Source organism: Chinchilla lanigera, unplaced genomic scaffold (genome assembly GCF_000276665.1).
Source record: "Chinchilla lanigera isolate Chin_1 unplaced genomic scaffold, ChiLan1.0 scaffold00148, whole genome shotgun sequence".
In the NCBI taxonomy this organism is placed as follows: Eukaryota; Metazoa; Chordata; class Mammalia; order Rodentia; family Chinchillidae; genus Chinchilla; species Chinchilla lanigera.
In genome coordinates, this window is record NW_004955549.1 from 2,639,931 (window position 1) to 2,662,926 (window position 22,996).

Below are 22,996 nucleotides of genomic sequence, written 5' to 3' on the forward strand. Positions count from 1 at the left end.
GGCGATCCCCGGGCAGCCCGGGAGTTGGCCCCCGAGTCGGGGGGCGGGCCGCGCGACCCCGGCGTCCCCCAGGGCCTGGCCCGAGCTCCGGCCAGGAAGTCGCCGCAGCCCCTGAGCGCCTGGAGAGTGGCAGGCGCCCCTCGCGGGCGGCAACAGGTGACCTTTGGGGGCCCCTCTCCCTGCATTCCCCAGACCTCTGCCCGGCCTGGGGGGCCGAGGCAAGCGCACCCCTCACGCGCCCTGCGCGCTTCTGTCTCCGCAGAGAAGGTGTTTGCCAGCCTCCCCCAGGTGGAGAGGGGCGTCTCTAAAATTATCGGCGGGGACCCCAAGGGCAACAATTTCCTGTACACCAATGGCAAGTGCGTTGTCCTGAGAAACATCGACGTGAGTACCCCTGTCGCATCTAGCCCGCTCTCCTCCCTGCCAGCCGGCAAACCTCAGGAGTAGAGGTTTTTCCTTCCCCTTCCGCCCCCTGCTGTCCCTGCCCAGGGCTTGGGGAGGGCCAAGGGTGGGGTGCCACGCCCCCTGGGCCCTGTGACCACACCTCAGGAACTTAGAAATCTGATCCTGTTTCTCCAGGCCCTTTTTTGGGGTGGGGAGGTGGGGAAACTGAGGCTCAGATTAGTTTAGTTCTGAGAGCAAGGGCTCTAGATTTGAGGGATCAGACAGGCCCCTGCAGCTGCTGCCTGATCTTGGGGTGACTAGTAACCTGTCCTCTCTGAGCTTAGTTTCCTCATCTGTAATGCTGAGATGGTGAGGTGATAATGCCCTCACTTCCTCCTGCCCCTTTGGCCTAAGGCATGGCCAGTGGCATGCGTGGGAAAGCCAGGGTGGTTGGTGTGCATTGAGCACTTGGTGAATGGCCTTATGCATAATCACATCAGAACCCTCAGCTTCCCACTGTGCACACCCAGTGCTTTGGACTCCAGCCTGATCTGCCGCTGTGGATCTGAGCCTCAGAGCAAAACAGGAACCAGCTTATTCATGAATCATTCTCTGCAGGCGCTCTGTACCCAGACTGAAAATGCTTCTAGAGCCAGCTCCTTGGGAAATCCTCTCAGGTTCACGGTATTCCTCCATGATAGTCTAAATGGCCCGGGCTGCTTGTCACTCTCCCCCAGTTGGAGGATGGCCCACTTGAGTCTTGCTTCCCTCTCCTGGGCCTGAGGATGGTGTGGGGTGGAAGCCCCAGGTGCCAGGGTGGCCCCCTTAGGGGGCTTCTTCCGTGCTGGGAGCTGGGCTAGTGCACATGTGCTTGCTCCCAGGGGTGTCAGCTTCAGCTCACATCTGCCATCAGATCGGCTGGGGTTATGGCTTGAGGCACTTGGGCTCCATGAGCCTCACAACTGGCTGAGGGAGTGCAGGGCTCCGTTTCCTGTCTGGTGGGAAGTGCTGCTGGCTATGTCCCTGTGGCTAGTTTAGCCAGCCAGTGCCTGCTGCTCCTTTGCTGGAAGATGGAGCTCTGTCTGGGGCTTGCTGCCCCGCCAGGGATTGCTGGGCCCCTCACAGGAGGGAGTGGGTGGGTGTGAACCTGCCTTGAAGATGCTAAGGCTTGGCTAGTCACAGGGATTCCTAGAAAGCTGATCCAGCTTCCTTTACCGCTGGGGAAACAATACCCAGGGCTTCCATAGCAGTGCTGGCAAAGTCCTGGGAGAGAGTGAAAATGGGACCTGCCCTTAGCAGGTCCTCACTTAGTAGTTAGACATAGAAGAGATCCTAAAGCAGTGAACAGATACTGAGCAGTGAGATTCTTCTTCTTGCCTCCAGCGGGGCTTCCCTGTGTCATTCACCTGCATTCACTTCCTGCTAGGGGAACTGTGTGGAGTGCTGCCAGCTTGTTCCATCCCCCTGCTGGGTCTCTTCCTCCCCAGAGGAGCCCTGCTCTGGCAGGTGAAGGAGGCAGATTCACAGCCAGCATGGAGCACTTCTTTGCAAGAAGTGATTGCTGACTCACAGAGTGCATTCTGCCAGCTGGTCTGAGGTCTTCATTCTTATTCCTCCCAGCCTTTATCATTCTCCCCTGAGGTGCATCTTCTTTCTTTCCCTCCCAGTTTAAGTTCCTGCATTGTAACATTAGGTGCCACCGATCCATCCCTCCCTGTGCCAGTGATACAAGACACTAGTTACATTGATGGGTGGGGTGTTGGTCCTCAAAGGTGGGTATGGTTTCTATTAGGGCAAAGTCTTTCTAGCAAAAAGTGAGGTGTGAATTCCCTTCAACTTTCAGTGTGTAGCAACGAAGGTGGTCTGATTTCATTTCTGCAGGGGAAGGCGCCCTGTAGCCCCTGGTCCCTGCAGAGGAAGAGGGGAGAAAGGGAGGCTGGCACCAGGTCATGGAAGGTCTGCATGGCATCTCCACATGCCCAAGTCAGACTTGGGGTTCCCGTGTGCACTTACCCCACAAAGGCAACTACCTCCGTCTGACTGTTGAGGCCAAGCCCTGGGACTCGGCTCTGTCCACACTTCCCCGGCACAGCTCATCTCATTCTTCAACCAGTCCCCTTGGCTGTCCATGGAGAGGGTGTGCAGGATCTTGACAGATTGGCGTGGCTCTGCTCCCACCCCACCCAGGCTACCATTCTCTCCCGCTGGATTGTTCTGCTTCTGCCCCTGCTGTCTGTGGTCTTTTCTGTTCAGAGCCTAGCTGGAGTGGTTCCATGCAGACCTGTGAGACCTGTGGGCTGCAACCCTCCCCAGTCTCCCGTCTCTGTGAAAGCCGGGTCTTCTCTGAGGCCAAGCAGGCCTCACCAGCCCTATATGCATCACCCTGAGACACGCTGCGTGTCACTCTTGGAACCTGCTGGCTTGCTTTTGCCTGAATTTCTTTGCACAGGTGGCCTAGTGGGGCTTCCCCTAAGTACCATCTGCACCTGTCACCTTCTCTGTTGCTCAGTTCTGATCAATGGGAAGCAAGCAAACAGGTGGGGCCCTGCCGCCAGCTGTACATAGGTACCTGTCTGCTGTTTATCCCTCACTGGACATCAGCTCCAGAAAGCCAGGCTTGCCCTTTGCCCTCCAGCGTAGGCCCTGTTGGTAGATTGACCTGGCGTGTTGCAGTTCCTCCAGAAGATACTGGTTGAAATGCCCCTGAGGTTTTACTGTAGGAGAAGAAAAGGTGGGCTTTTTAGATTGTTGGGCATAATTTTGGGGAACCCACTTTTTTTTTTTTTTTTTTTTTGGTGTGGGGAATCGAACTCAAGGCCTTGGCTTGCCGGGCAGGGTCTTGTACTGCTGAGCTATATCCCAGGCTCAGGGAACCCACTTCTGAAGAATGTTCTTACCAACTTCCCTTGGGAGCTACTGCTGTCGTTAACATCTTAACCTTACTGTTGATGGATAATATCACTTGTTAAACTTGAAGGGAAGGAGTCTTTCCTCTGTATGTATTGAGGCTCCAACTCAGATGCTACATCCCGTGCACTTTTTTAATTTTTGCGACTGAGTCTCGCTGAATTGTCCAAAGACAAGCCCCAACTTGTGATGCTCCTGCCTCAAATTGCAGAGCAGGTGGGATTACGGGCATGTGCCAGTGTGCCTGGTGGAGGTGTTATCTCTGAATACGTCTCATTGCTCCACCGGGAGAAGATTCTTTGTAGGGTTAAAGCACAGGATGGTGGCCACTTAGAAACTGGCAGTCCAGGAGAGTGCTCCAGAGCGAGGGCTGCCGTGAACAGTGCATGCACCTTGCTTGACACCGTGGAAGGGACCCCAGCCAAGGCGAGTTTGTGCTGCAGGGGGTTTATTGAAGGCTCCCTGTGGCCACTGCCGTGCTTCCCTGCAGGTAACCTTGTCCTGTGGGCTCCCATCACCAGAGTCACTGCTAACTTTGAAGCCTGTGTCACCCTGCCTTCTGTGACCTCTGTAGACACGGGGGAGGGATGCTGGCTGGGACCGTGAAGGAACCTGTTCATGATTCCAAATTGCCTGTGTCCACATCCATGTACAGACCAGCTCATGCCAGTGAGCCTTTCAATGGCCTCACTGTGTGGGCATGTGTGGGGCTGGCTGCTTAAGTACGCAGTTCCCAGATTCCAGCACTAAGACGGTGCATTGAGAAAGCTACAGTGCTTATAGTACTGAATCTCATGGAGTGAGACATGAAAAGCAAGCAAGTTGACATTGTGTCCCAGTGCGCTATCCGTGGACCTGTCTCATCGAACAGGGTGCAGATCGTCCCATACCCGGTTTCATGTGGCACCATCTGGTACTGAGCACATGCAGAAGGACCTGTCAGTCCCCTTGTGATGGCATGCCTGCTGAGTCCATGCTGCGCATTTAGGATGGCCTTCCGCCTGTAGGGTGCAGCGGGTGGCCCTACCCAAGCAGTTCTATCCTGGGAAGGAGTGGCATGATCTCAGGAGCAGTAGGAAGTGACATGCTTGGTGACCATCTGGACAGAAATGAGCACATTCAAGTCCAGAGCCAGGAACCCTGTGCCCTGCAGTCTGGAAGCGCAGTGTGCTATGTCATAGGGTGGTGACTGTGGGTTTGGGACGACCAGTGGGTGCCAGCTCTACAAAGCTGGGCTGATGGCTGCAGGGCTGGGGGGATTTCAGGCCACTTGGTGGTAGAGAGCCTGGCTCTGTTCCAGAGATGACTGGGCCCATTGGAAGGTGGGCAGATGCGTGACAAGCTGAGACCTGCAGGGCAGAGTTCTAGTCTGAGGGTTGGAGCAGAGGCAGGGCTGCTTGGAGATCCACACCACTCACGGGCTCACGAGAGGCACAGGTCCCCCTTGGTTCCCTCTGCTGACACCAGTGTCCCCCCTAAGCTGGGATCTTGCTGAGCCAGCCTCATGCACTGTGGCCAAAATTTCAATAGGTACTTTTCCGGGGGTGGCTTTGCCCAGCTCTCATTGCCCTGACAGTACTGGCAGTTACCTGGTACCTATAGCCAGGGAGGCTGCCGAACGCCCTGCAAGGTACAGGACCATCCCGCAACACAGTTACCAAGCCCCGACTGCTTGTGGTCCCCGGTCTGAAAACCCTGGTAGAAATATGTTTTTGCACATGAGATTGAGGATTTTATGAGAATATCTGGAGTGCTTTGGAAATGCAAGGGAATGGTCGTCTGTGCCATGGAGTAGGAAGGGCAGCTGCTGCTGAAGTGGCACATTGGAGCATGGCCGTGGAGGATGGTAGGAATTCTCCAGGGGGAGGATTGAGGCACACAGCAGGTACCAGGAGTCCACACAGGAAGCACACAGGCCCTGGAGTCCACAGGCCCACCCTGGGCTCCTGCAGCCCTGCTTCTGGCTGGGTGTGGAGGCGGGGTGATTGGGGGCGCTTGTCCTGCAGCCTCTGCCCTTGCAGAGCCGTGTCGGGGGCAGATGGAAAGGAGGGTGGAAAGGACCCTCTGCTGCTTCTCCACTCGCTCCAGGGAGACCTTCAGGCCCCCAGGTTTGGTGGCTGGTCCAGCACTTCTTCCAGGAGGGCTTGCTGCTCTTGGGGTCCTTAGCTTGAAAGAAGCCCCATCCCACTGCCCAGCTGAGCTCCTGGGGTAGGCCAGGCACCCTGGGTGCTGGCAGTGGCCTGGCAGTGGGTGGTCGCCCTGTTCCCTTCACCTGGGAGTAAAGGGCATGCTGGAGCCAGTGTGAGATGTAACCAGCACATTGCCCTGTCCCCGTCCTGTGGTGGATGCCCTCATCCCTCTTTCCAGGTGGGGACACTGAAGGCCAAGGAGGTGCTGGAGTCTGAACGCTGGCAGCGGGAAGGGGGCACACAGTGAGGGATAGAATGTGCTCAGGGTTACACTGGAGTCTTCCGGGGCGGGCCTGAGTAACTGTCCCACCGCCAGCTACATCTACAGCTCCAGTTGCCTGAGTTAAGGAATCAGGCTAGTGTTGGTGCCAGTTCACGGCCGAACCCAGACACATTTCATTTGCTTTGTCTCTAAGCCTTGGATCCTTGTGTAAAATGGGCTTGTGGGGCTGTTGTGACTTTACAAAGAGTTTCACATTCCCCCAGGCTCTTCAGTGTGTGCAGAGGACCACAGGGTACACGTGTACTGGTCTTCAGAGGCCACGGGGTAGCAAATTAGATACACAGATCCTGCCTGGCATGGCCTTGGCAGTGCAGAAGATAGGTGAAGGGGCTGGGGATTTAGCTTAGCGGCAAAAGCGCCTGCCTGGCAAGCGCAAGGTCGTGAGTTTGGTTCCCCGTACCGGAGAAAAACTAAATTAAAAAAAAAAAAAAGATAGGTGAAGTACAGAAGTGGTGGAGGGCGCAAGGAGGAAAGAATGTGGGCCCTCGGGGCTGGGAGCATCAGGGAAGGGTTCCTGGAGGCGGTGGCCTTTGCCTGCTAAGGTCATTGGGATTGGGAAGGAGGGAAGACGGTCTAGATGGGGAAATTTCAAGCAGCGATTGGTAGAGCATGGCATGGAGGAGACAGTCATGGGAAGTGGACTCTGGACCACAGAGGCTGTGGGTTCTGGGCGTGGAGCCCGGGTGGCTCTCCCCTGTTTTGCAGAGGCCTGTGTCACTGCATTGGGGCTGTGTCTCTGCAGGGACCTGGGTCAGGCCCTGCTCACCAGGGAGCATAAGGCACCAGTGGGATCCGCTTCGGGCTTTAGGCCTGGGGTGTTCGGAGCCCAGCGCCCTGCCTGAAGGGGCACTTGCCTTGCCCAGGTGATGGGGGCTTCCTCCATGGGCGCCAGGGAGCCCACAGGAGCCTCCATCTCGTCTGGGAGCTGCCTAGCAGGCCTTGTGTCTTGCTGAGTCCCCTCTGGGCAGGACAGGGACTGGGAAGGTGTGGAGGACTCCTGCAGGGAGAAGGTGGTGCCTCGGAAGTGAGGGATAGTGGTGGGACTCTCACTCCCCCTGGAGGGCCAGAAGAACTGGACGCAAGTGCAGCGGGTAAAGGGGTGGATTTCGGAGCCAGTGGGAGGTTTTCAGGAGGCCTGCACACCTGTGTCCGGCCTGCGATTGTGGAGCTCAGTCTGGGGAGGGCGCCTCTGGGTGGGGCCACCCAGGGCTGTTCTGCAGGTGACCCCGCACGCCTGCCCCCCCGCCCCCCGACAGTGTCTACCCTGCTGCTTCTGTGTGGGAGTGCTCCCCTCCGCCTCATCTTCATTCCAGAGTGCTTCTCCAGTAAGCTCCGCGCCCCAGCCCTCCAGCCCTCTTCTCCCTCCCCGAGGCTGCTGGACAGGAAAGGGATGCCTCGGGCCTGGGGGCAGGTAGCCACAGCAGTGAGCCAAGCGAGCAGGGCGGGCGGGAGGGGCCTCGTGACTCAGGTGTAAGTCATTATCTGTAACATGGAGTCTCTCCCCACTCTGACCCAGTTGTATCTAGAATACAAACGAGAGTGAGAGTGAGTGAGTCATCCAGCCAGCTCTGGATTTGGTGCCCTATGGGGCTTTCCACATCCTGTCTGCACATACCCAGCCATCTAGGGGAAGGAATTCTCAGGGGCAGAACTTCTGTGGTCTTGCCCTGGACTCACCCTGGCCTGCAGAGGGTTCCAGCCTGCTTGGGAACTGCGGGGGGATTCGCTGTCTGGAGCGAGGCTGTGGCACCTGTAGAGTGGAGGGTTGTCTTGGGTCGCCCATGGGGGGTCCCTGAGGCCTCATCTTGGGGTGTCATCATGTCCCCCAGGTGCTCACCAGAGGAGGGAGGCAGTGACCAGGCAGGCGGGCAGAGCTGCAGGAGACAGCAGGCATTGCAGTTTCAAGGAGGTGGGGCTTACAAACACTGATGGCTTGGATTTTGGTGAATGGTCACATGACGCAGCCATGGTCCTGATAAAAAACATTGCCACGGTACCAGAAAACCCCTTAGCCTGTGGTGGTCATTCTGTCTTCACCCCATCACCAGCAACAGCAGCTCTACTCTCAAGGGGCCACCTTCCAGCATTTCTTCTGTGGGGCGGGGGGTCACACAGTGTGTCGTCTCCATCTGCCTTTCCACAGCCACTGGGTGTATTTATAGTGTGTGGCGTTTTACTGCTGAGCCGTGTTGTGTTGGATAAAGTCCCTGGGCTTGGTTCTAGGCTTTCTGTACACATGCGCTTTCATTTCCTTTGGGAAGATACACAGGAGTGGCATTGTCTCATTTCATGACTCGTGTTCTAATTTTATAAATAACTGCCAAACTATTTTCCACTGTGCCTTTCTGCATTTCTACCAGCAGTGTACCAGGAATCCAGGGTCTTCACTTCTCCTTCCAAACACTTGGTGACATTGTATCCAAACTTCACTGGTTGGCCCTCCAGTAAATAAGGCGTTGGGATGATTGTCCTATCAAAAACTCACTTGGTGTCAGGCCAGGTATAAACCCTGACAGACAAACTCCCTTGGTTTCCTGCCACACGTAAATAAAGGCTCAGATAAAACATCTTTTGATTGGATGTGCCCATGCAAATGAGGGATTGAAATAGCATCTCTGGTCCTGTGGCAGTGCCAGATTCTAGTGAAGGACTGAGAATATGGCTTTCTGATTGGTTGCATGTACAGTGTCAGGATCCCTGGGGTCACTTTGGGTCCCGTGTTCTGTGCTTGTCCTATTCTCTAGGAATCATCTGCTCCTGGTGGTGGCAAACCTTTTAGATCCCAAGTGTCCAAACCACACTGATAAGCCTACTTACGTACCACACTTACGTACCACGCTGCAGTTCAGCATGAATACCGAGGCTTTAGTTTAAAAGAAACAACTCATACAACTCGGGATGTCATTGCAGAGAGAACTCTGCTTGCCCGCTGTGGCACTGGTGCCATGATTCACCATCAAGGGCTCAACCTGTTAGCCGGGAGTTTTATGACTTCGGACACATTCCACCCAGCAGTTGTCTAGTGTGCCCAGCCCTAATTCCTACCTCAGGTGTAGAGGAGCTGGGGTGGGACCGTCCAGGAGACTTAATGGAGGAAATGCCAGTTACATGGGGCCATTGGATGTAGCAGGGTGGCGGGCAGCTTGGGGAACAGCATTGGGAAGTAGGAGGTTTCACAGCCCAGCAGGAGGGGCTGGTGCTGGTGAGGGCTGTCTTGGTTTGGGGTGGGGTGTCTGGAAGTGAGAGGGAGGGGGTGGGGCGACAGGAGGCTGGCATAGATCAGCAGGGTAATGCTTGGGGTCAGATTAGATACGCTGCAGCTGCCCAGTTCTGGAGAGCTGGGCTTCCCTACCCCAGCCTGCAGGGTCCTCAGCCTGGCATCTGGGAAGCTCTTCTTCCCAGAGAGCACTGGTTTATCCTGAGCTGCCAGCGGTGGTCCGAGCCTTTCTTCCCTCCTGCCAGGCTTGGCTGTGGCGCTGGGTGGAAGCGGCTTGGCATGCGGCCAGTACGGGGGAGGAGGGCAGAGGTCTGCTCTTAGTGAAGCACTGGGTCAGACTCATTGCTGAGGCATGGGGATGTCCCCAGCCCCAGATGCTGGCGCTGTTTTTGCCGCAAGGTCCAGCCAGCCTTTGATCTGCACCACTGCGGGCGTAGGGAGCCCACACTTCTTCCTGGGCCCCCAGCAGCAGCCTGCTCTGCTCCTGACCCTCAGCGTGGAGCGTGGAGCTGTGGCCCTCAGACAGTGGAGGCGGCTGTGGGGTCTCAGGGCTGCTGTGGGAGGTGGCCCGGGAGAGTGGAGGTAGAGGAGTAGAATAAACGCACTGCGGACCCACAGCGTCCCAGAAAGGAGAAGGAGCGTGACGGGATTCACTCCCTTTCCTTCTCATCATGGGTGCGTTCCACAGACACGTGTGTTCTGTACTGAGGAAAGGACAAGAAAGCAGGCAAGGGAGGGTTCCCTGAAGCTTTACCACCTAAGAGAAGTGGGCAGGCACCAGTGGTGGGAGGTGTGGGTGCCCTACCTGTGACCGTCCACTCAGGCCTTGGCCTGCGTCCTTCGCCCTGGCCGGCTGCCCCCTCGCTCCTCCTGCTCACCCTTCGCTCTTCTCCCCGCAGAACCCTGCAGTTGCTGACATCTACACGGAGCATGCGCACCAGGTGGTGGTGGCCAAGTACGCGCCCAGCGGGTTCTACGTGGCCTCTGGAGGTAACGTGGAGCAGACTCCTGGGCAGGGGCTGTGGCCCAGGTGGCACCCAGGACGGAAGCCCAGCCTGGCTCCAGGCTTGCGAAGGAGGGCGTGGGGGAGAGATAAGGGCCCTGATGTGCAGTGTGTAAAGGAAATGCAAGCCGCCAAAACGTGTCCCTTTGCAGACCTGGCCTTGGTTGTGGAAAGCGCACTTGCAGGTGTACAGTGTCCCCATAGGCTCCAGCTCGGCTGGCATAAGCCACTCCTGGGCGCCGTGGGCAGCTCTGTGAGGCGAGCGCATGGGGGGGTGCGCATGTGTATGTGCGTTTGTGTCCCGCTTCTCCGCTGCTCCTTTTCCAGCCGGCCTCACAGAGGGAGCTGAGGACTGGCCTTTGCCCTCTCCAGCTTGGGCTTTCTCTTGGCTCCGTAGGAATCCAGGCAGAGGAGGGGCCTGAGGTTTACATGTGTGAAAGCGTTACTCACTTAATCCTTTGAGGTCTGGCCATTTACAGACAAGACAGGCACGGGAGGTGGAGTAGCACGCCCTGCATTGTACTCCTTCGTTCTCATTCTCAGGAGATTCTCACGGCCCCCTGGCTGAGCCCTGTCTCCCCCGGGTGCTGAATGTGGGGCCTGCTCTGTGTGTGGGAGACATGGCCAAGGGTTGGGAGGGACCCAGAGTGTCCCTTACAGGCTGCACAGCCACCACTGCATAACTGACTTTCTGGAGCCTTAGGATTCTCTTCTGTCAGCTGGAGCTGCAGGAGGTGGGGAAGCCCCCAAGGGGCGGTGGGTGGACAGTGCCGAGTGTGGGTCCTGCACAGAGGGGTGTTCAGCCCAGAGTGACCACGCCATCCAGTGCTGAAACCAAAGCACTGCACTATGTGGAAAGGCAGGGAGGGGAGAGGCATCGGCTGACAGCCACCACAGTTGCAGTCGGGCTGGCCGGGGAGTACGACACGCAGTGGGCACTGAGGGTTTTGTGTTCGGTTCTCTGATGGCCTTGTAAGGTTTACTCTAGTCCCGTGGCTTGTTTAAGCCCTGTGATAGTTCTCCCCCTTTGCCAACAATGCGTCTTCATTAAGCCCCCAAAACTGGCCCAGGTGCTTACAGAGATTGTGTTTAACACAGCCTGGTGCTCCGAGAAATTTTCTTAGTGAAAAGTACCTGGCAAGGGCATCTGCCCAGCTTGGCAGGGCTCCTGTCCTGCTGTGCCTAGCTGAGAGGCTGCCAGCCCAGGCCTGGCCAACCGTCCCCAGGGACTGCCCCACAGGACAAAAGTCAGTGGCCTTTGCTGTAATGGAGGCAGACACAAGGGACAGTCCCGTGTATATGTGACCGTCCACCTGACGTGCTCTTCAGAGTGCTACGAGCTGGTGAGGGAACCAGGCGAGTTCTTGGGTGGACGTGGCGTTTTTATATTTCTGATCTGTTTCTTTGAATAGAGCAAAGGGATTCAGAGTTACAACGAGCATTGCTGCAGAGCTAAAAATAGTGTGGCGTGTACGGTTTGCAGTGAGGGTGAGGGGCGGGAGGCTCAGAGAGGCTGCCCTGGTATGCAGCAGGTTACCTGTTGCCCCGTGGCAGCAGCGGCCCACCCAGGGCTTCAGGAATTCTGCAGTATCTGCCAGCCGGCACCCCAGCCCCCTGGCATGTGGATGCTGTCTCTGGCTGAGGGCTGTTGTAGGACGGGACCTTGTGGAAGGGCTGATGCAGGAGGGGCGCTCCGGGCAGCCCCAGCGTGAGCAAGGTGGTCGGCCTTGCCTGGAGGAGCCCAGGCCTCTGTGCGATAGCTTAGCAGCAGCTCGGCTCTGCAGCAGCGCCGTCCTCCTCCCGTGATTTTTATGTCAGCCTGTCTGCTTGCTCCATCCCCCAGCTGTGACTCCCAGGTGGTGCGTGCTTGGGTACCGAAGGGACCATGAGATAGTGACACCAGGCTTCCTGGAGGAAGGCTTCGTGCCCAGAGATAAAGGGGAGGAAAGACGGGCTGCAGGGTGCACGTGAGCAGAGGTCTCCGCATGGATGGAGAGCCGCTCGCCCTGTGCTGCTGCTTCTCTCTGCTCCCTGAGGTGTTTGCCAGGTAGCCCGTGTGTGCCCCGAGTGTGTGGAGTGCAGGGGTTATGTAGATGCATTCGGAATGGCTATCTCCGTGTTGACAGCTTTGCCTGGGAGGAAGCCCACCCAGCATCACTCTGTCCCCACACTGCAGGCAGCAAGTCCTGGGGGTGTGCTGCAGCGTCTCCCCGCCAGCCCCCTCTGCAGAGCGAGCACCTAGTCTGCACTCAGCACAGGCCTGGGCACCCGGCAGGCCCTTGGTCGGCACAGTTGCTGTGCGCCTGCTCTGGTCAGACCAGAGCTTTGTGCCTGGTCCCCAGGATTCCCCCAGTGGAAAGAATAAAGTGCACAGCCAGGGCCTGGTGGAGAAGGTTGGTGGTCTGCCGGGGGGCAGTGGAGAAATGGCTGCTTGGTTGTCATGGAGCCAGAGCCAGCAGGAGGAAGCGCTGGGTGGACAAGCCCAGGGAAGTCGCAGGGCAGGGCGGCGGCCCTGTCCTGTCTAGGAGTGGTTGGGTGTGCCAGTGCAAAGGCAGAGGTGGCAGTCCATACTCGGCTGGCTGCACGGCAGGGTGGCGTGGCAGAGGGCAACAGTTCATGGTGGTGAAACACAGCAGAAAGCCTTTTTCCATCCCTTATATTGTATCCAGTCTACCAGGATTAGGCTGGTGCCGGTCCAGTCACTGGACTGATTCAGCAATCACCCACCCTTAAGCCCAGCACCCTTAATACTGGCATTGTACCATAAATCAATCACATACTCTAGATTCAGCTGCCCCCAAAAGCGCCCCATCTAAAAGGACATGAGGCTTTGAGGGGGGACGTCTAGGCACAGGAAATACGTTTCCGTAACACCAGGAAAGGCCACTGCCCACCTGCCTGCTTGGGAGGCCAGAGCAGAAGCTGTAAACCTCAGCGCTGGTGTGAGCATGCCTTCCCTCTGCCGCCCACACAGCGCTTCTCTGGAAAGGGGCGTGTCAGGCTGGTGCTTGGCGCAGAGTCTGCGGGGGCAGCGTGCCCCCCCACGTTCCTTTCTTTACAACTCACTCTGGCTGCACGTGCTGTGTGCAGCCCTCCTGCCTCCGCCGCCCCCGCCCTGTCTTCTCAGGAGCGGCGTACTCAGCCCTGGCTCGTAGTGCGGAACGCCCATCTGCATGGGTGATGGGTGAGGTGCCAGGCCTGTGGGGCGCAGCGGGCTGGGTCACACCTCACCCCAGGTGCCTGGGAGCCCAGGGCTACAGTGCTGCCCATCTGAGGGTGAAGCAGGTGTCCCGGGTCCGCACCCCAGCCATATCCCCTAGGAACCACTATGCGAAACTGCTCAGCTGTGCATTGGTGTCTTGGTGTCCTGGGTCCCTTTCCCGGACCTAAGCTGGATCTGGCGTCTAGGTGAGGTGCAGGGGTCAAAGTAGCAGCCTGCGCAGGCGACGCTGATGGAGAGTGGCCGAGTTTCGGTGCTGGGATGGGGCTGGGCCTGAACCCTGGCCTGGTGGTGAAGTGTGGCTCTCCTGCACACCGGTGTGCTGCAGATGTCTCCGGGAAGCTGAGGATCTGGGATACTACGCAGAAGGAACACCTCCTCAAGTATGAATATCAGCCTTTTGCCGGGAAGATCAAGGACATTGCCTGGACTGAAGACAGTAAGAGGATCGCCGTGGTCGGGGAAGGAAGGGAGAAGTGAGTTGCTCGCCTCACCCCTCTCTGCCCCGTTTCCTGTGGCCTGGCCCTGGTGAGGGGGTGGGCAGGAGGATCTGGGCCAGCTGAGTTCCCGGTGGTTCTGCTGCCTTCCCAGGTGTGAGTCTGGCTGGATCCCCCAGTCCCTTAGGGTTGGCTCAGCCACACACAAGGGGAACTGCATCCTCTGAGGTTGTGACGGAGACCTAAGGCACTTCTCTGTTCCTCTCTCTGACATTCTTGGTCCTTCGCCTCTTGGGACTCCCTGTCCCGCCCCCATCGCAGGCAGTGGGAAGGACCAAGTGGGCAGGATGTGCCTTTGTAATCGGGGAGACCCTTCCAGCTGGGACCACAAGGCTGCAAGCGGGGCTGGCTGTCAGTTTCTCTGGCTGGGGACGTCCCCTGAGGAGTGGCTGCATCCTGCACAGGCCGCACGCTATGGAGGCTGTGCTCTCAGTTGTCTGTGCTCTTGGTTCGTGACCAGCAGGCTCCGCTGGGCCCCTGGTCTGTTTCCCCGCAGTCGGGGTCCATCATAGCATCCTGCAGGCCCTTGACAGCCGCAAGCCAGTTTCCCTTGATCTTTCATAGCACGTATTCTGGGGACTGGTCATTCTGTGGTTTGTAGTTACTGCTCCAACAATTCCATTTCTATTCGCTGGCAAAGAAAACTTAAAGAGTAGATTTACACTTTTTTTGTTACATTACTATTTATTTTCATTTTTTTATTACTACCTGTTTGCTGTACATAATGACATGTTCGTTGTGGGGCTCTGGAGCATGTACACAGCGCATCTGAATGCTCCTTTTATCCCCCTCCATCCATCTCTTGGTCCCCTTCCCATTTGCTGAAGTCCTCCTTTTGTCTTGAGCTTATTTATACGGGGTTAAGGCAAAGTGTCTGCTTTCTAGGAGGGGATGGTACTTGGTCTCTTTCTTGGCCTCTGCCCCAATGGTTAGGAAAGTGTTGAAGCTGTGAAGTCCCCAAAGCTGCTTCTGGGATGCCTTCCACATGGCAATCACTCGCCCCTTCCGGAGAATGTCGCAGCTCCCGTTCGTGCTATGTCCTTCAGCGCACAGCTGATAGACTGGAATCCACACGCTCTCCAGTGCTGTCCCTTGAGCATCTTGGGCCTGCTGTGTCAGCGTCCCCCTGGCCTTGTGCGCAGGCCCTCAGCCATCGAGTTTCTCCCCTGCCTTCCCATATTGATGTTTTCTGTTTGCCTCCTCTCATGGGTAAAGGTTCGGAGCCGTCTTTCTGTGGGACAGTGGCTCTTCCGTGGGTGAGATCACAGGACACAACAAAGTCATCAACAGCGTGGACATCAAGCAGACCAGGCCGTACCGGCTGGTGACGGGAAGTGATGATAACTGCGCCGCGTTCTTCGAGGGGCCTCCGTTCAAATTCAAGTTTACCATCGGCGTAAGTGGCTGCTCTCGGAGGGCAGTGTGGGTGAACTTTGAGGTTTGTATGAGACGCCAGATATGGATGTGGGGGGTCAGAGCGCCATGATGTGAAGGCAGAAAGTGGTGTCAGGTGGGGGAAATGTCGGAAGAGGTGGAAAGCACACTTGTCCCTGTCACGTGTTTGCCAGATCTGGGGCTGGGCACCGGGGTCCAGCAGGGCATGAAAGGCAATGATGTCCCATGCCATGTAACCAGAGGAGGATCCTAGGCCCTGGGGGCCTGCTCAAGCCTGTTGAGCTACCAACGAGGCAGGGAAAATGGCTTTCGGGACACCTGGGTCGCCCTCGGGTCCCTCTGCTGAGAGACAGTGAGAGCACGCAGGTACGGTCAGGGATCGATCAGACTCATTGTGTCTGTGGAGGGGAGGTGCCCCGTGTGCCCTGGAGGACTGTGCAGGCTTCCGTGTGAGCGTCTGATCTCGGGTCCCCATCTCCTCCTCCCTGATGGGCTGCTCTTGGTCTGGCCTTTCCCATGGCATGCTGGGGAGAGGGATGGGCGCCTTTGGCATCAAGGATACTGGGCAGGGATTTGAGCTGTGAACAGCACCCCTTTCCCAGCCCTAGGCTGTGTCCCTGATGGCCAGGCTGTTGTGTAGGGGCGCCAGCCGGCAGGGCTGTACATGCTCTGGCTTTCCTGGTGCTCTTGGGCACTGCTGTGGAGGCAGCCCCTGGCATGAGTGCCCATGATGAAGAGGAGCAGATGCAGTGGCCGGGGGTAGCCAGGAAGGGTGCTCGTGGGCTGCATGTCCTTGGGAGGTGGTTGGGTTCAGGGATTGGGCCGGCTGAGGCCTAGCAGTCATTCTCTGTCAGGAGCACTAGTGGTGCCAGTGTCTGAGCCTCGGGACCCCATGAGACAGTGTCCTTAGCGTGGCACGCCGAGCACTGCTTGTTTCAGTGACAGCAAAGCCGGTCCTGGGGAGCAGATGTGACACTGCTGGAAAGGGTGAGTTCGGAGGCGGCAGTGGGCAAAGCTTCCTGAGGAGGCACTTGGCCTCGGGGACGGGTGAGCTCCCCAGGGATTCCCTGTCGGGGAAACAAATAGCTGCATTTCGTCACTGGGGCCTCGGGCCAAGCAGGTTGTGGGTGGCCTCTGCCGACACCCTGTAGTTTCAGCTCTGTCTGCTGTAGCGCCGCCTAATTGGTAGGGAGTGGAGACTTGGCTATTTCGGGAGCTTTGTTGAAGGCTGCAGTCCAAGGTCAGTGTTTAAGTGGATCAAAGTCTTGCGGACCACGGGAGGGGCGACCCTGAGCCAGCAAAGTCCGGGCCTGAACCTCCTATGAACCCAAGGGAGGCAGGAAGGGCAAGAGGTTTGGGGCAATTGGATGCTGTCCCGGCTGCTTCCAGGGACCCTGTCTCCACTGCCCAGGCCTCCACAGGCTCTGCTTGGACACCTTTGGTCTTCATTGGGTGTGTGAAGATAGGGTCCTTTTCTTGGCCCTGGGGAGGACCTTTCATTTGCAAGTGTGGGTTGAACACAGCACAGAGCAGCTGGGGTGCACGGAGGAGCCAGGGTTTGACGCAGACAGCAGCCCCAGCCTGTGTTCTGCGCACCTGCGTCCTGTGTGAGCTCGCTTGGGGGCTTGGGTGGAACATCCTCTCTCCTTTCCACTCTCCATGTAGTCTTCCCGGGCAGCACCGACATGCAGCGTCAGGTAGAAAGCTTTGCCCAGCTGGCCCCTCCACAGTGTGGGCACTGCCGCCCACACCTGTGGGTCCTGAGGACCTGGAGAGGTGGAAAGGGTTGCAAGCCTAGAACCAGAGACTCTGGGTGCCACGTGGCACCGGACTGGCTGGCCCTGCTGCCTTTGTGCTCGGTAGGTGTGCTCTAGGTTTCCAGAAAGCAGGGTGATGGTGACCCTCCCCGACCCAGTGCCCGTCAGTGGGGAGCGCTTGAGCCACTGGTGAGTGTCAAGGTCCACATGTTGTCCAGACAGCATCTCACAGGCTCAGCTGGCCTGGCATAGAAGGGCCAGGGGGGCACTGAGACCCCGCCGTCCCAGAGTGCCTGCTGCTAGGTGTTGCTGACCTTCAGAATTCAGTGTGGCTGCTGGTGTGCACAGGCCTGGGCTGTGTCCTCCTGCCTATCGTGCTCTCGACCTGCCGCCTTCCTGTCGCCCATGGGTCAGCAAGCCCGGGAAAGGGCAGGTGCACAGACAGCTGGGCAGAGGGTCGGGGCGTGGGCGTGCGAAGATACGTGCTGACCACCTGTGAGCACTGCGGGGTCCTCCCGATGTCAAAGCTGGGGACGTGAATGTTCTTGTGGAAATTAAAATGCGTGTGGGTGGGGTTTTTTGAAAGAGAATTAAGTTCTTTTCATCGTGAAATCCAGGCAGTAGCAGTCTTTTGTCCCAGATTCCCAACCCCGTGAGTCATGGGGGTCGGGCCCGCCTTGCCTCCTGCGCAGCTCTGCTGGGACCTTACCCGGGGATGAGCAGTGAACAGGCAGCTCTGTCCTGTGTCCGTCTGTCCCCACACCACTCCTGCCTGCCCATGCAGCCCTGGCACCTGGGGCTCACCCCAGTCTGAGCCACAGAGGTGGGTAGTGGCCCTGAGGGAGGGGCGCAGGCAGGGAGGAGACAACACCAGTCACAGGTGTCACCCAGGAAAAGAGCAGGCTGTTGGGAATTCCAGTCCAGCGCATGCTGAAACAAGACCCTGCTGAGGCTGCGCCCGAGTGGCACGAAAGCAGCAGGTCGGAGGGACCTGAGGTCATGGGGAGCCACCTCTTGTCTGCTGGCCTAAGCTCGCGGGCTGTGGTGCTTTCGTTTCTATTCAGCGGCCCATTGTGCAGAGCTCTGAACTAGAGTCTTGGCTTGTGCCCTTCGGACCTCGGGCCATGGCCTGGCTTGGTGCACAGCGAAGGTAGGGAAGGAGAAACTTGTTACCTGGAGTGGGCCACGCACCACCCTGTCCCCGTGCACCCACGTTTTAGATGTCATGGGTGTCTGGAGGACGTGGCCCTTGGGATCGCTGGAGAATCTTGAGTCTGGGGCAGGTGAGGTTTAGGGACCATCTCCATCACCACCCCTGCTGCTCAGGACAAAGATTTAGACCCTCAGAGAAGTGCTGACTGTGGCCTCAGGAGGGGAGTGGTGTGGCCTCATCCCCGCCCCCCGGCCCCGAGCCAAGCCCTCCTCTGACAGATACATCCGGATGTGTAACAGTCCCACCGGTGTCTCGGTTGTCTGGCGTGGCCGAGGGCCAGTTCCTGTGCCTGCAGCCTCTCTTGTCCTCTGTGAGTGGGCGGTGGTTGCTTGAAGATTTCAGGGCTCTCCATGCATCCGGCTCCCAGGCGTGTTCTGGGTGGGGCGGGTTGTGTCCAGCAGAGATTGCTGGGAACAGTGAATGCAGGAAGCCCACTCCCTCATGGAGGGCTGGCCCAGAATGTGGCCATGCGACCTGGAACTGGAGGTCACTGCACGTCTTACTTAGCAAGTGCAATGGCCAGGCATTGCAGGGGCATTTTACCCCCAGGAGGCTTCAGCAAGACAAATGTGCACCTGCCTCTTCTTGTGAGTCCTGGCACCTGAGGCAGACAGCAGGGCTGTATCCCTTGTGCTCCGGAGAAAAGTGGTGCTGGCTGACCTGTCTAGGGTTGGGAGACACAGCCGGGCAGGGCTCTTTCGGGTTTCTTGGCCCTGCTGAAGCGGGTGAAGAACACAGTGCTGCCCTCAAGCAGCTTGGCGGGGAGGAAGCAGCCTGGTGGACAGGAGGAAGGAGCCGGCGTCTGCACTGAAGGGTGAATGTTGAGGAGCATCCATCCCTGTGGGGCACTTGCTGGGGGAGGGGCAGAGCTGGTGGGCACGGCGGAAGGGATGTGGGTTGGGAGGAGACAGCAGCCACCGAGGCTGGGGATTGTGGACACCTGAGCCAGCCAGGGAGCGTGCAGGCTGGAGTCAGAACACCTGGAGGCCGGGCCCCTGTTTCTGTTGGTGACATGGCCTTGGGAGGCTCCTTAATACCTCAGCGGTTCAAGCCTGTGCTGAGGGCAGTGATGCTGCTGGAGGAAGAAGGCATGGAGCCAGAGGGCTGTGGGCTTAGCAGGACGAGCTGACAGCAGTGGGGCACCCCCATGTTCGGGCATCCACACAGGACGGCCTGCACTGGGACTTCAGGATGGCACCATGACCCTCTGGTCAGCTGGGACAGCTCACGAGGTGGCCGGTTGGTCAGGAGGTAGCATGCAAGGCTGCAGATCATCGGGACTGGAAGTGACACCCACAGCCCCCTATGTGCGCAGCTGGGCTCCCTGCAGGAAGCGCTATTTTTAGCCCTCGTTTCATTGGTTAATGGGCTGCTGGCACTCACTGCCTGTACAGGGGCTATTTCGGGAGCAGAAGTGAGTCTGCTACCCGTCTGGACTCCTGGTGCTTGGCTGAGCTGCAGGAAACAGTGACAGGAGCAGGCTCGGGAGCAGACCCAGGCTTCCATAGCCCCAGGCACTTGAGGGCGTCTGCTTGGCCTCAGCTTCCCTTGGCCACCCTCCAACAGCTGCGTGTTCCTGGGCACAGGCCTTGCCCCTGTGGGCCCCGTAGGAGAGGCCCATGAAGTGGACACTTCTGAGCCAGGCCATAGACCTGCTTAGGGTCACAGGTCCTGGGTGTCCGGTCTCTTCCCAGGGGCATGCTGCTTCTGGGGTTGGAGTAGGAGTGTCGATGCCTGTCCCCAGGGAACCAGCACAGTTAGGTGTTGTCCCTGGTTAGGCCTGGTCAGTAGCTAGTCTCTGGTTTGTGGCATATTCGGTATATAAGCAGAGTCAGCAGCCCACTCGGCCGCCCTGTTGTTCCCTGTTCTGCCCCACTGGGATGAGTGAGTTCGGCCTCCCCGTTCTCAAGCACCATGTGACCCCTGCCCAGGCAGCGGAACCCCAGGTGAGCTGACACTGGATGCTTAGTCTAGATGCGGTTGCATCTTGTCTTGCTCCTCAACTGGAAGGAGATGGGTGTGCGATCTGTGGGGCTTTGTCTCAGGCCCCCTTCCCCCAGCGTTGCACCCCGCTGGCTCCTGCAGCACTCAAGGGAACAGTGGGGTGAGCCTCGTCCCTGACGCACAGGACAGGAGGCCTTCTGCAGTGAGTTTCTGTACGGCTCAGAATGGGTAGCAGTCTACCTGCAGCTTTAGAGACCTGACCCGGGTGGCTCCTGGCCAGAGAAGCCCTGGCCTGCCCAGCACCTGCCAGGGCCCAGGAGCAGTGCCCCTGAGGAAGTGAAGCTCTGGGCAGGAAACTCTAGCTGGGTTCTTAGAGCCGGCTTGCTCAGGTTTCGCAGCTTCCCTGCGCCTGCTGCTCTCCTGTAAAGAGTTGGCCTGGAGGCTCGCCATGGCCCCCAGAGGTAAAGTGACAGGTTGTGACACTGGCAGAAGCTTCTGCAGTTAGGATAGTGGAAGAGGCAGAGATGCAGTTTGGAAAGTGAGTTTTGACTGATGCAGTTCGGTGGGTCATTGGTGGGTCATACCTGCTAGGGACAAGTCGCTTACTTGTTCTGCAAACCCCTGGCCCCTACTCCAGCACCTCCTGCCTTCCTCTGCTGGGGCCTCAGGTCTCTGGGAAGGGCCCATGGTGATGCCCATGGCTCTGGCTGTGGCAGTGTTGGTCTAGGCTCAAGGCTGGAGATTTCTGCTCCTCAGGAGCTAGAAGGCGGATGGCAGCGTCTGATTGCAGAGGAATGCAAAACAGGAGAAAAGCTGGAGGGCAGCAGGCAGGGCGGGGAGGCTGAAACTGACTCCAGGGGACCGTGTGGCTTCCTCTAACCTCCTAAGTTGCCTGTTGCTGTAGCCAGTGGTGGAGGTTGCCGTGGGGTTCAGGCAGGTGGGTGACCGTCCTCTTTCCCACAGGACCACGGCCGCTTTGTTAACTGCGTGCGATTCTCCCCTGATGGGAACAGATTTGCCACGGCCAGTGCTGACGGCCAGGTAAGAGCCAGGGGTGGAGGGGTGGTGGGCAGGTTTCGGGAGCTCTCCCTCCTTAACACCTCTGGGGCATGTCACCGAAGCCTGGCGGACACAAGCTTTCCCTTTAGGAGGCCAATGCCTAATCCTTTAGTCGACTGGGGCTGCTAGGCTTTCCTTTTAGAGAGCATAGGAAGCCGAGTCGAGTTGTGACCGCTGGAGAAAAGGCATGCCCAGGGCCTCCACACACCCAGACACATGATACTCATATGTCTTTGTTTCTTGGAAGATATTCATCTACGATGGGAAGACAGGAGAGAAAATATGTGCTCTGGGAGGAAGCAAGGCTCACGATGGCGGGATTTATGCTGTGAGTACAAAGCTTTGTCTTGTGGTGTGCTGTTGGTAATTTGTCCAAGTCTGTGTTTGTAGCCATCAATATTAAAGTTAGAGAACAATTTTAAGTGAGGGACTAAGAGTTGGGGAGTGGTTCCAGGCTTCAGGGTCACCATGGGATGGCAGGAGCCTGGGCACTGGGTACATCCCATGGCCGCCTCAGGCTTCGCTTTCTTCTGCTGGAAAATGCAGGCTACGGCCAGGCCGCCCTCTGGTCTCCTCCCTCTGCAGTCCTCCGACACAGGCCTGTCTTGTTTGCACAGATTAGTTGGAGTCCTGATAGCACCCACTTGCTTTCTGCTTCGGGAGACAAATCCTCCAAGATTTGGGATGTCAGCGCAAACTCAGTCGTCAGCACGTTTCCCATGGGCTCCACTGTTCTGGACCAGCAGCTGGGCTGCTTGTGGCAGAAGGACCACCTCCTGAGCATCTCCCTGTCAGGCTTCATCAACTACCTGGACAAGAACAATCCCAGCAAGCCCCTTCGGGTCATCAAGGTGAGCCTGGCCCACCCTGGGGCCAGGTAGTGAAAGATCCTCCCAACCAGAAGAGGGGACCTGGGGGAGGTGCCTGCTGGCCTTCGGGGTTTGCGCAGCAGGGTGAGGGCGGTGAGAGGGAAAGTGCATGGTCTGGCAGCAAGAAGGCCATGCCCGGGCAGTTGGGGGCATCTCGAAGGACAGTGCTCTGGGCCTCTACGTGAGATGCTTGGAAATTCCACAGTTTGAGGCCTAGCTCCAGCAGCAGAGCAGTGTCTGTTTCCTGTGTCTGTCAGCCTGGCTGTGCGTGTCTGCTCTTAGCAATGTCTCTGCGGCTCACTGCAACCAGGCTAGCATTGCTTGGCTAGGTCGGCTTGGCATTTTGTGAGCTCCTGTGTTTGTTACAGGAGAAAGCTACCTGAGTCACACTGGTGTGGGTCATGCAAGGTGGCTGGGCCTGACCACAGGCTACAGAGGCTGCTGAGCCACCAGCCGGAGCCAGGAGAAAGTGGTTCCCAGCCGTGGCTGCACATGAGCCTCACCTGGGCACTTTCAGAAAGCACTTCCTGGCTGGTCCAGAGGGGGGCAGTCAAGGGGCTCCAGGGATGACCTTCAGGTGCATGGGGATCACCCGGGAGTGCCAGCTTGTTAAACGCCCCCACCTCAGCAGGGACACTGGTGACTTCATGGCTGCAGGCAAAGAGCGTGCGTCTCTCACAAGGTCCCAAGCCAGCGAGGTGGCACGCGAGTCCTCTTACTGTCCGGGCTAGCCCAGGGACCATGTTAAGTAGTAGCAGGACTGGGAGTGCTGTCTTGGGAGTACCCCTTACTGGGACATGGTGTGCACTGGCTCTGTGTCCCTTCTCCTGAGGGGAGATGCCGTTTCATGGCAACACATGAATGCCACAGAACGCTGCAAAGTTCTGGGAGAGTATGAATTGGCCAACTGACAGTTGAGTTTGCTGATAAAGAATGGAGATTGTTGGGCATCAGGGGAAAGGTATAACCAGACGCCTCTCTGCAGGGCTTTCTGTCCAGAAGCAGTCGCAGAAGAGGTTTACTCCGAGATACATGACTGATTGTAGACCAACTGTGCGT

At 57.9% G+C, this 22,996-nt stretch overlaps 1 protein-coding gene across 1 annotated transcript in view; it reads left to right on the forward strand.

The window, feature by feature from the left end:
* Positions 1-262: 262 nt before the first annotated feature.
* Wdr1 (WD repeat domain 1) overlaps positions 263-22,996 on the forward strand; it is a gene marked incomplete at its 5' end in the record, with an annotated part of 34,626 nt that continues 11,892 nt past the window's right edge. Inside the window, 7 exon segments of the mRNA XM_013508539.1 lie at positions 263-384; positions 9,880-9,970; positions 13,532-13,679; positions 14,916-15,096; positions 20,973-21,050; positions 21,316-21,396; positions 21,686-21,919. Coding sequence (XP_013363993.1) covers positions 263-384; positions 9,880-9,970; positions 13,532-13,679; positions 14,916-15,096; positions 20,973-21,050; positions 21,316-21,396; positions 21,686-21,919 — 935 coding nt within the window.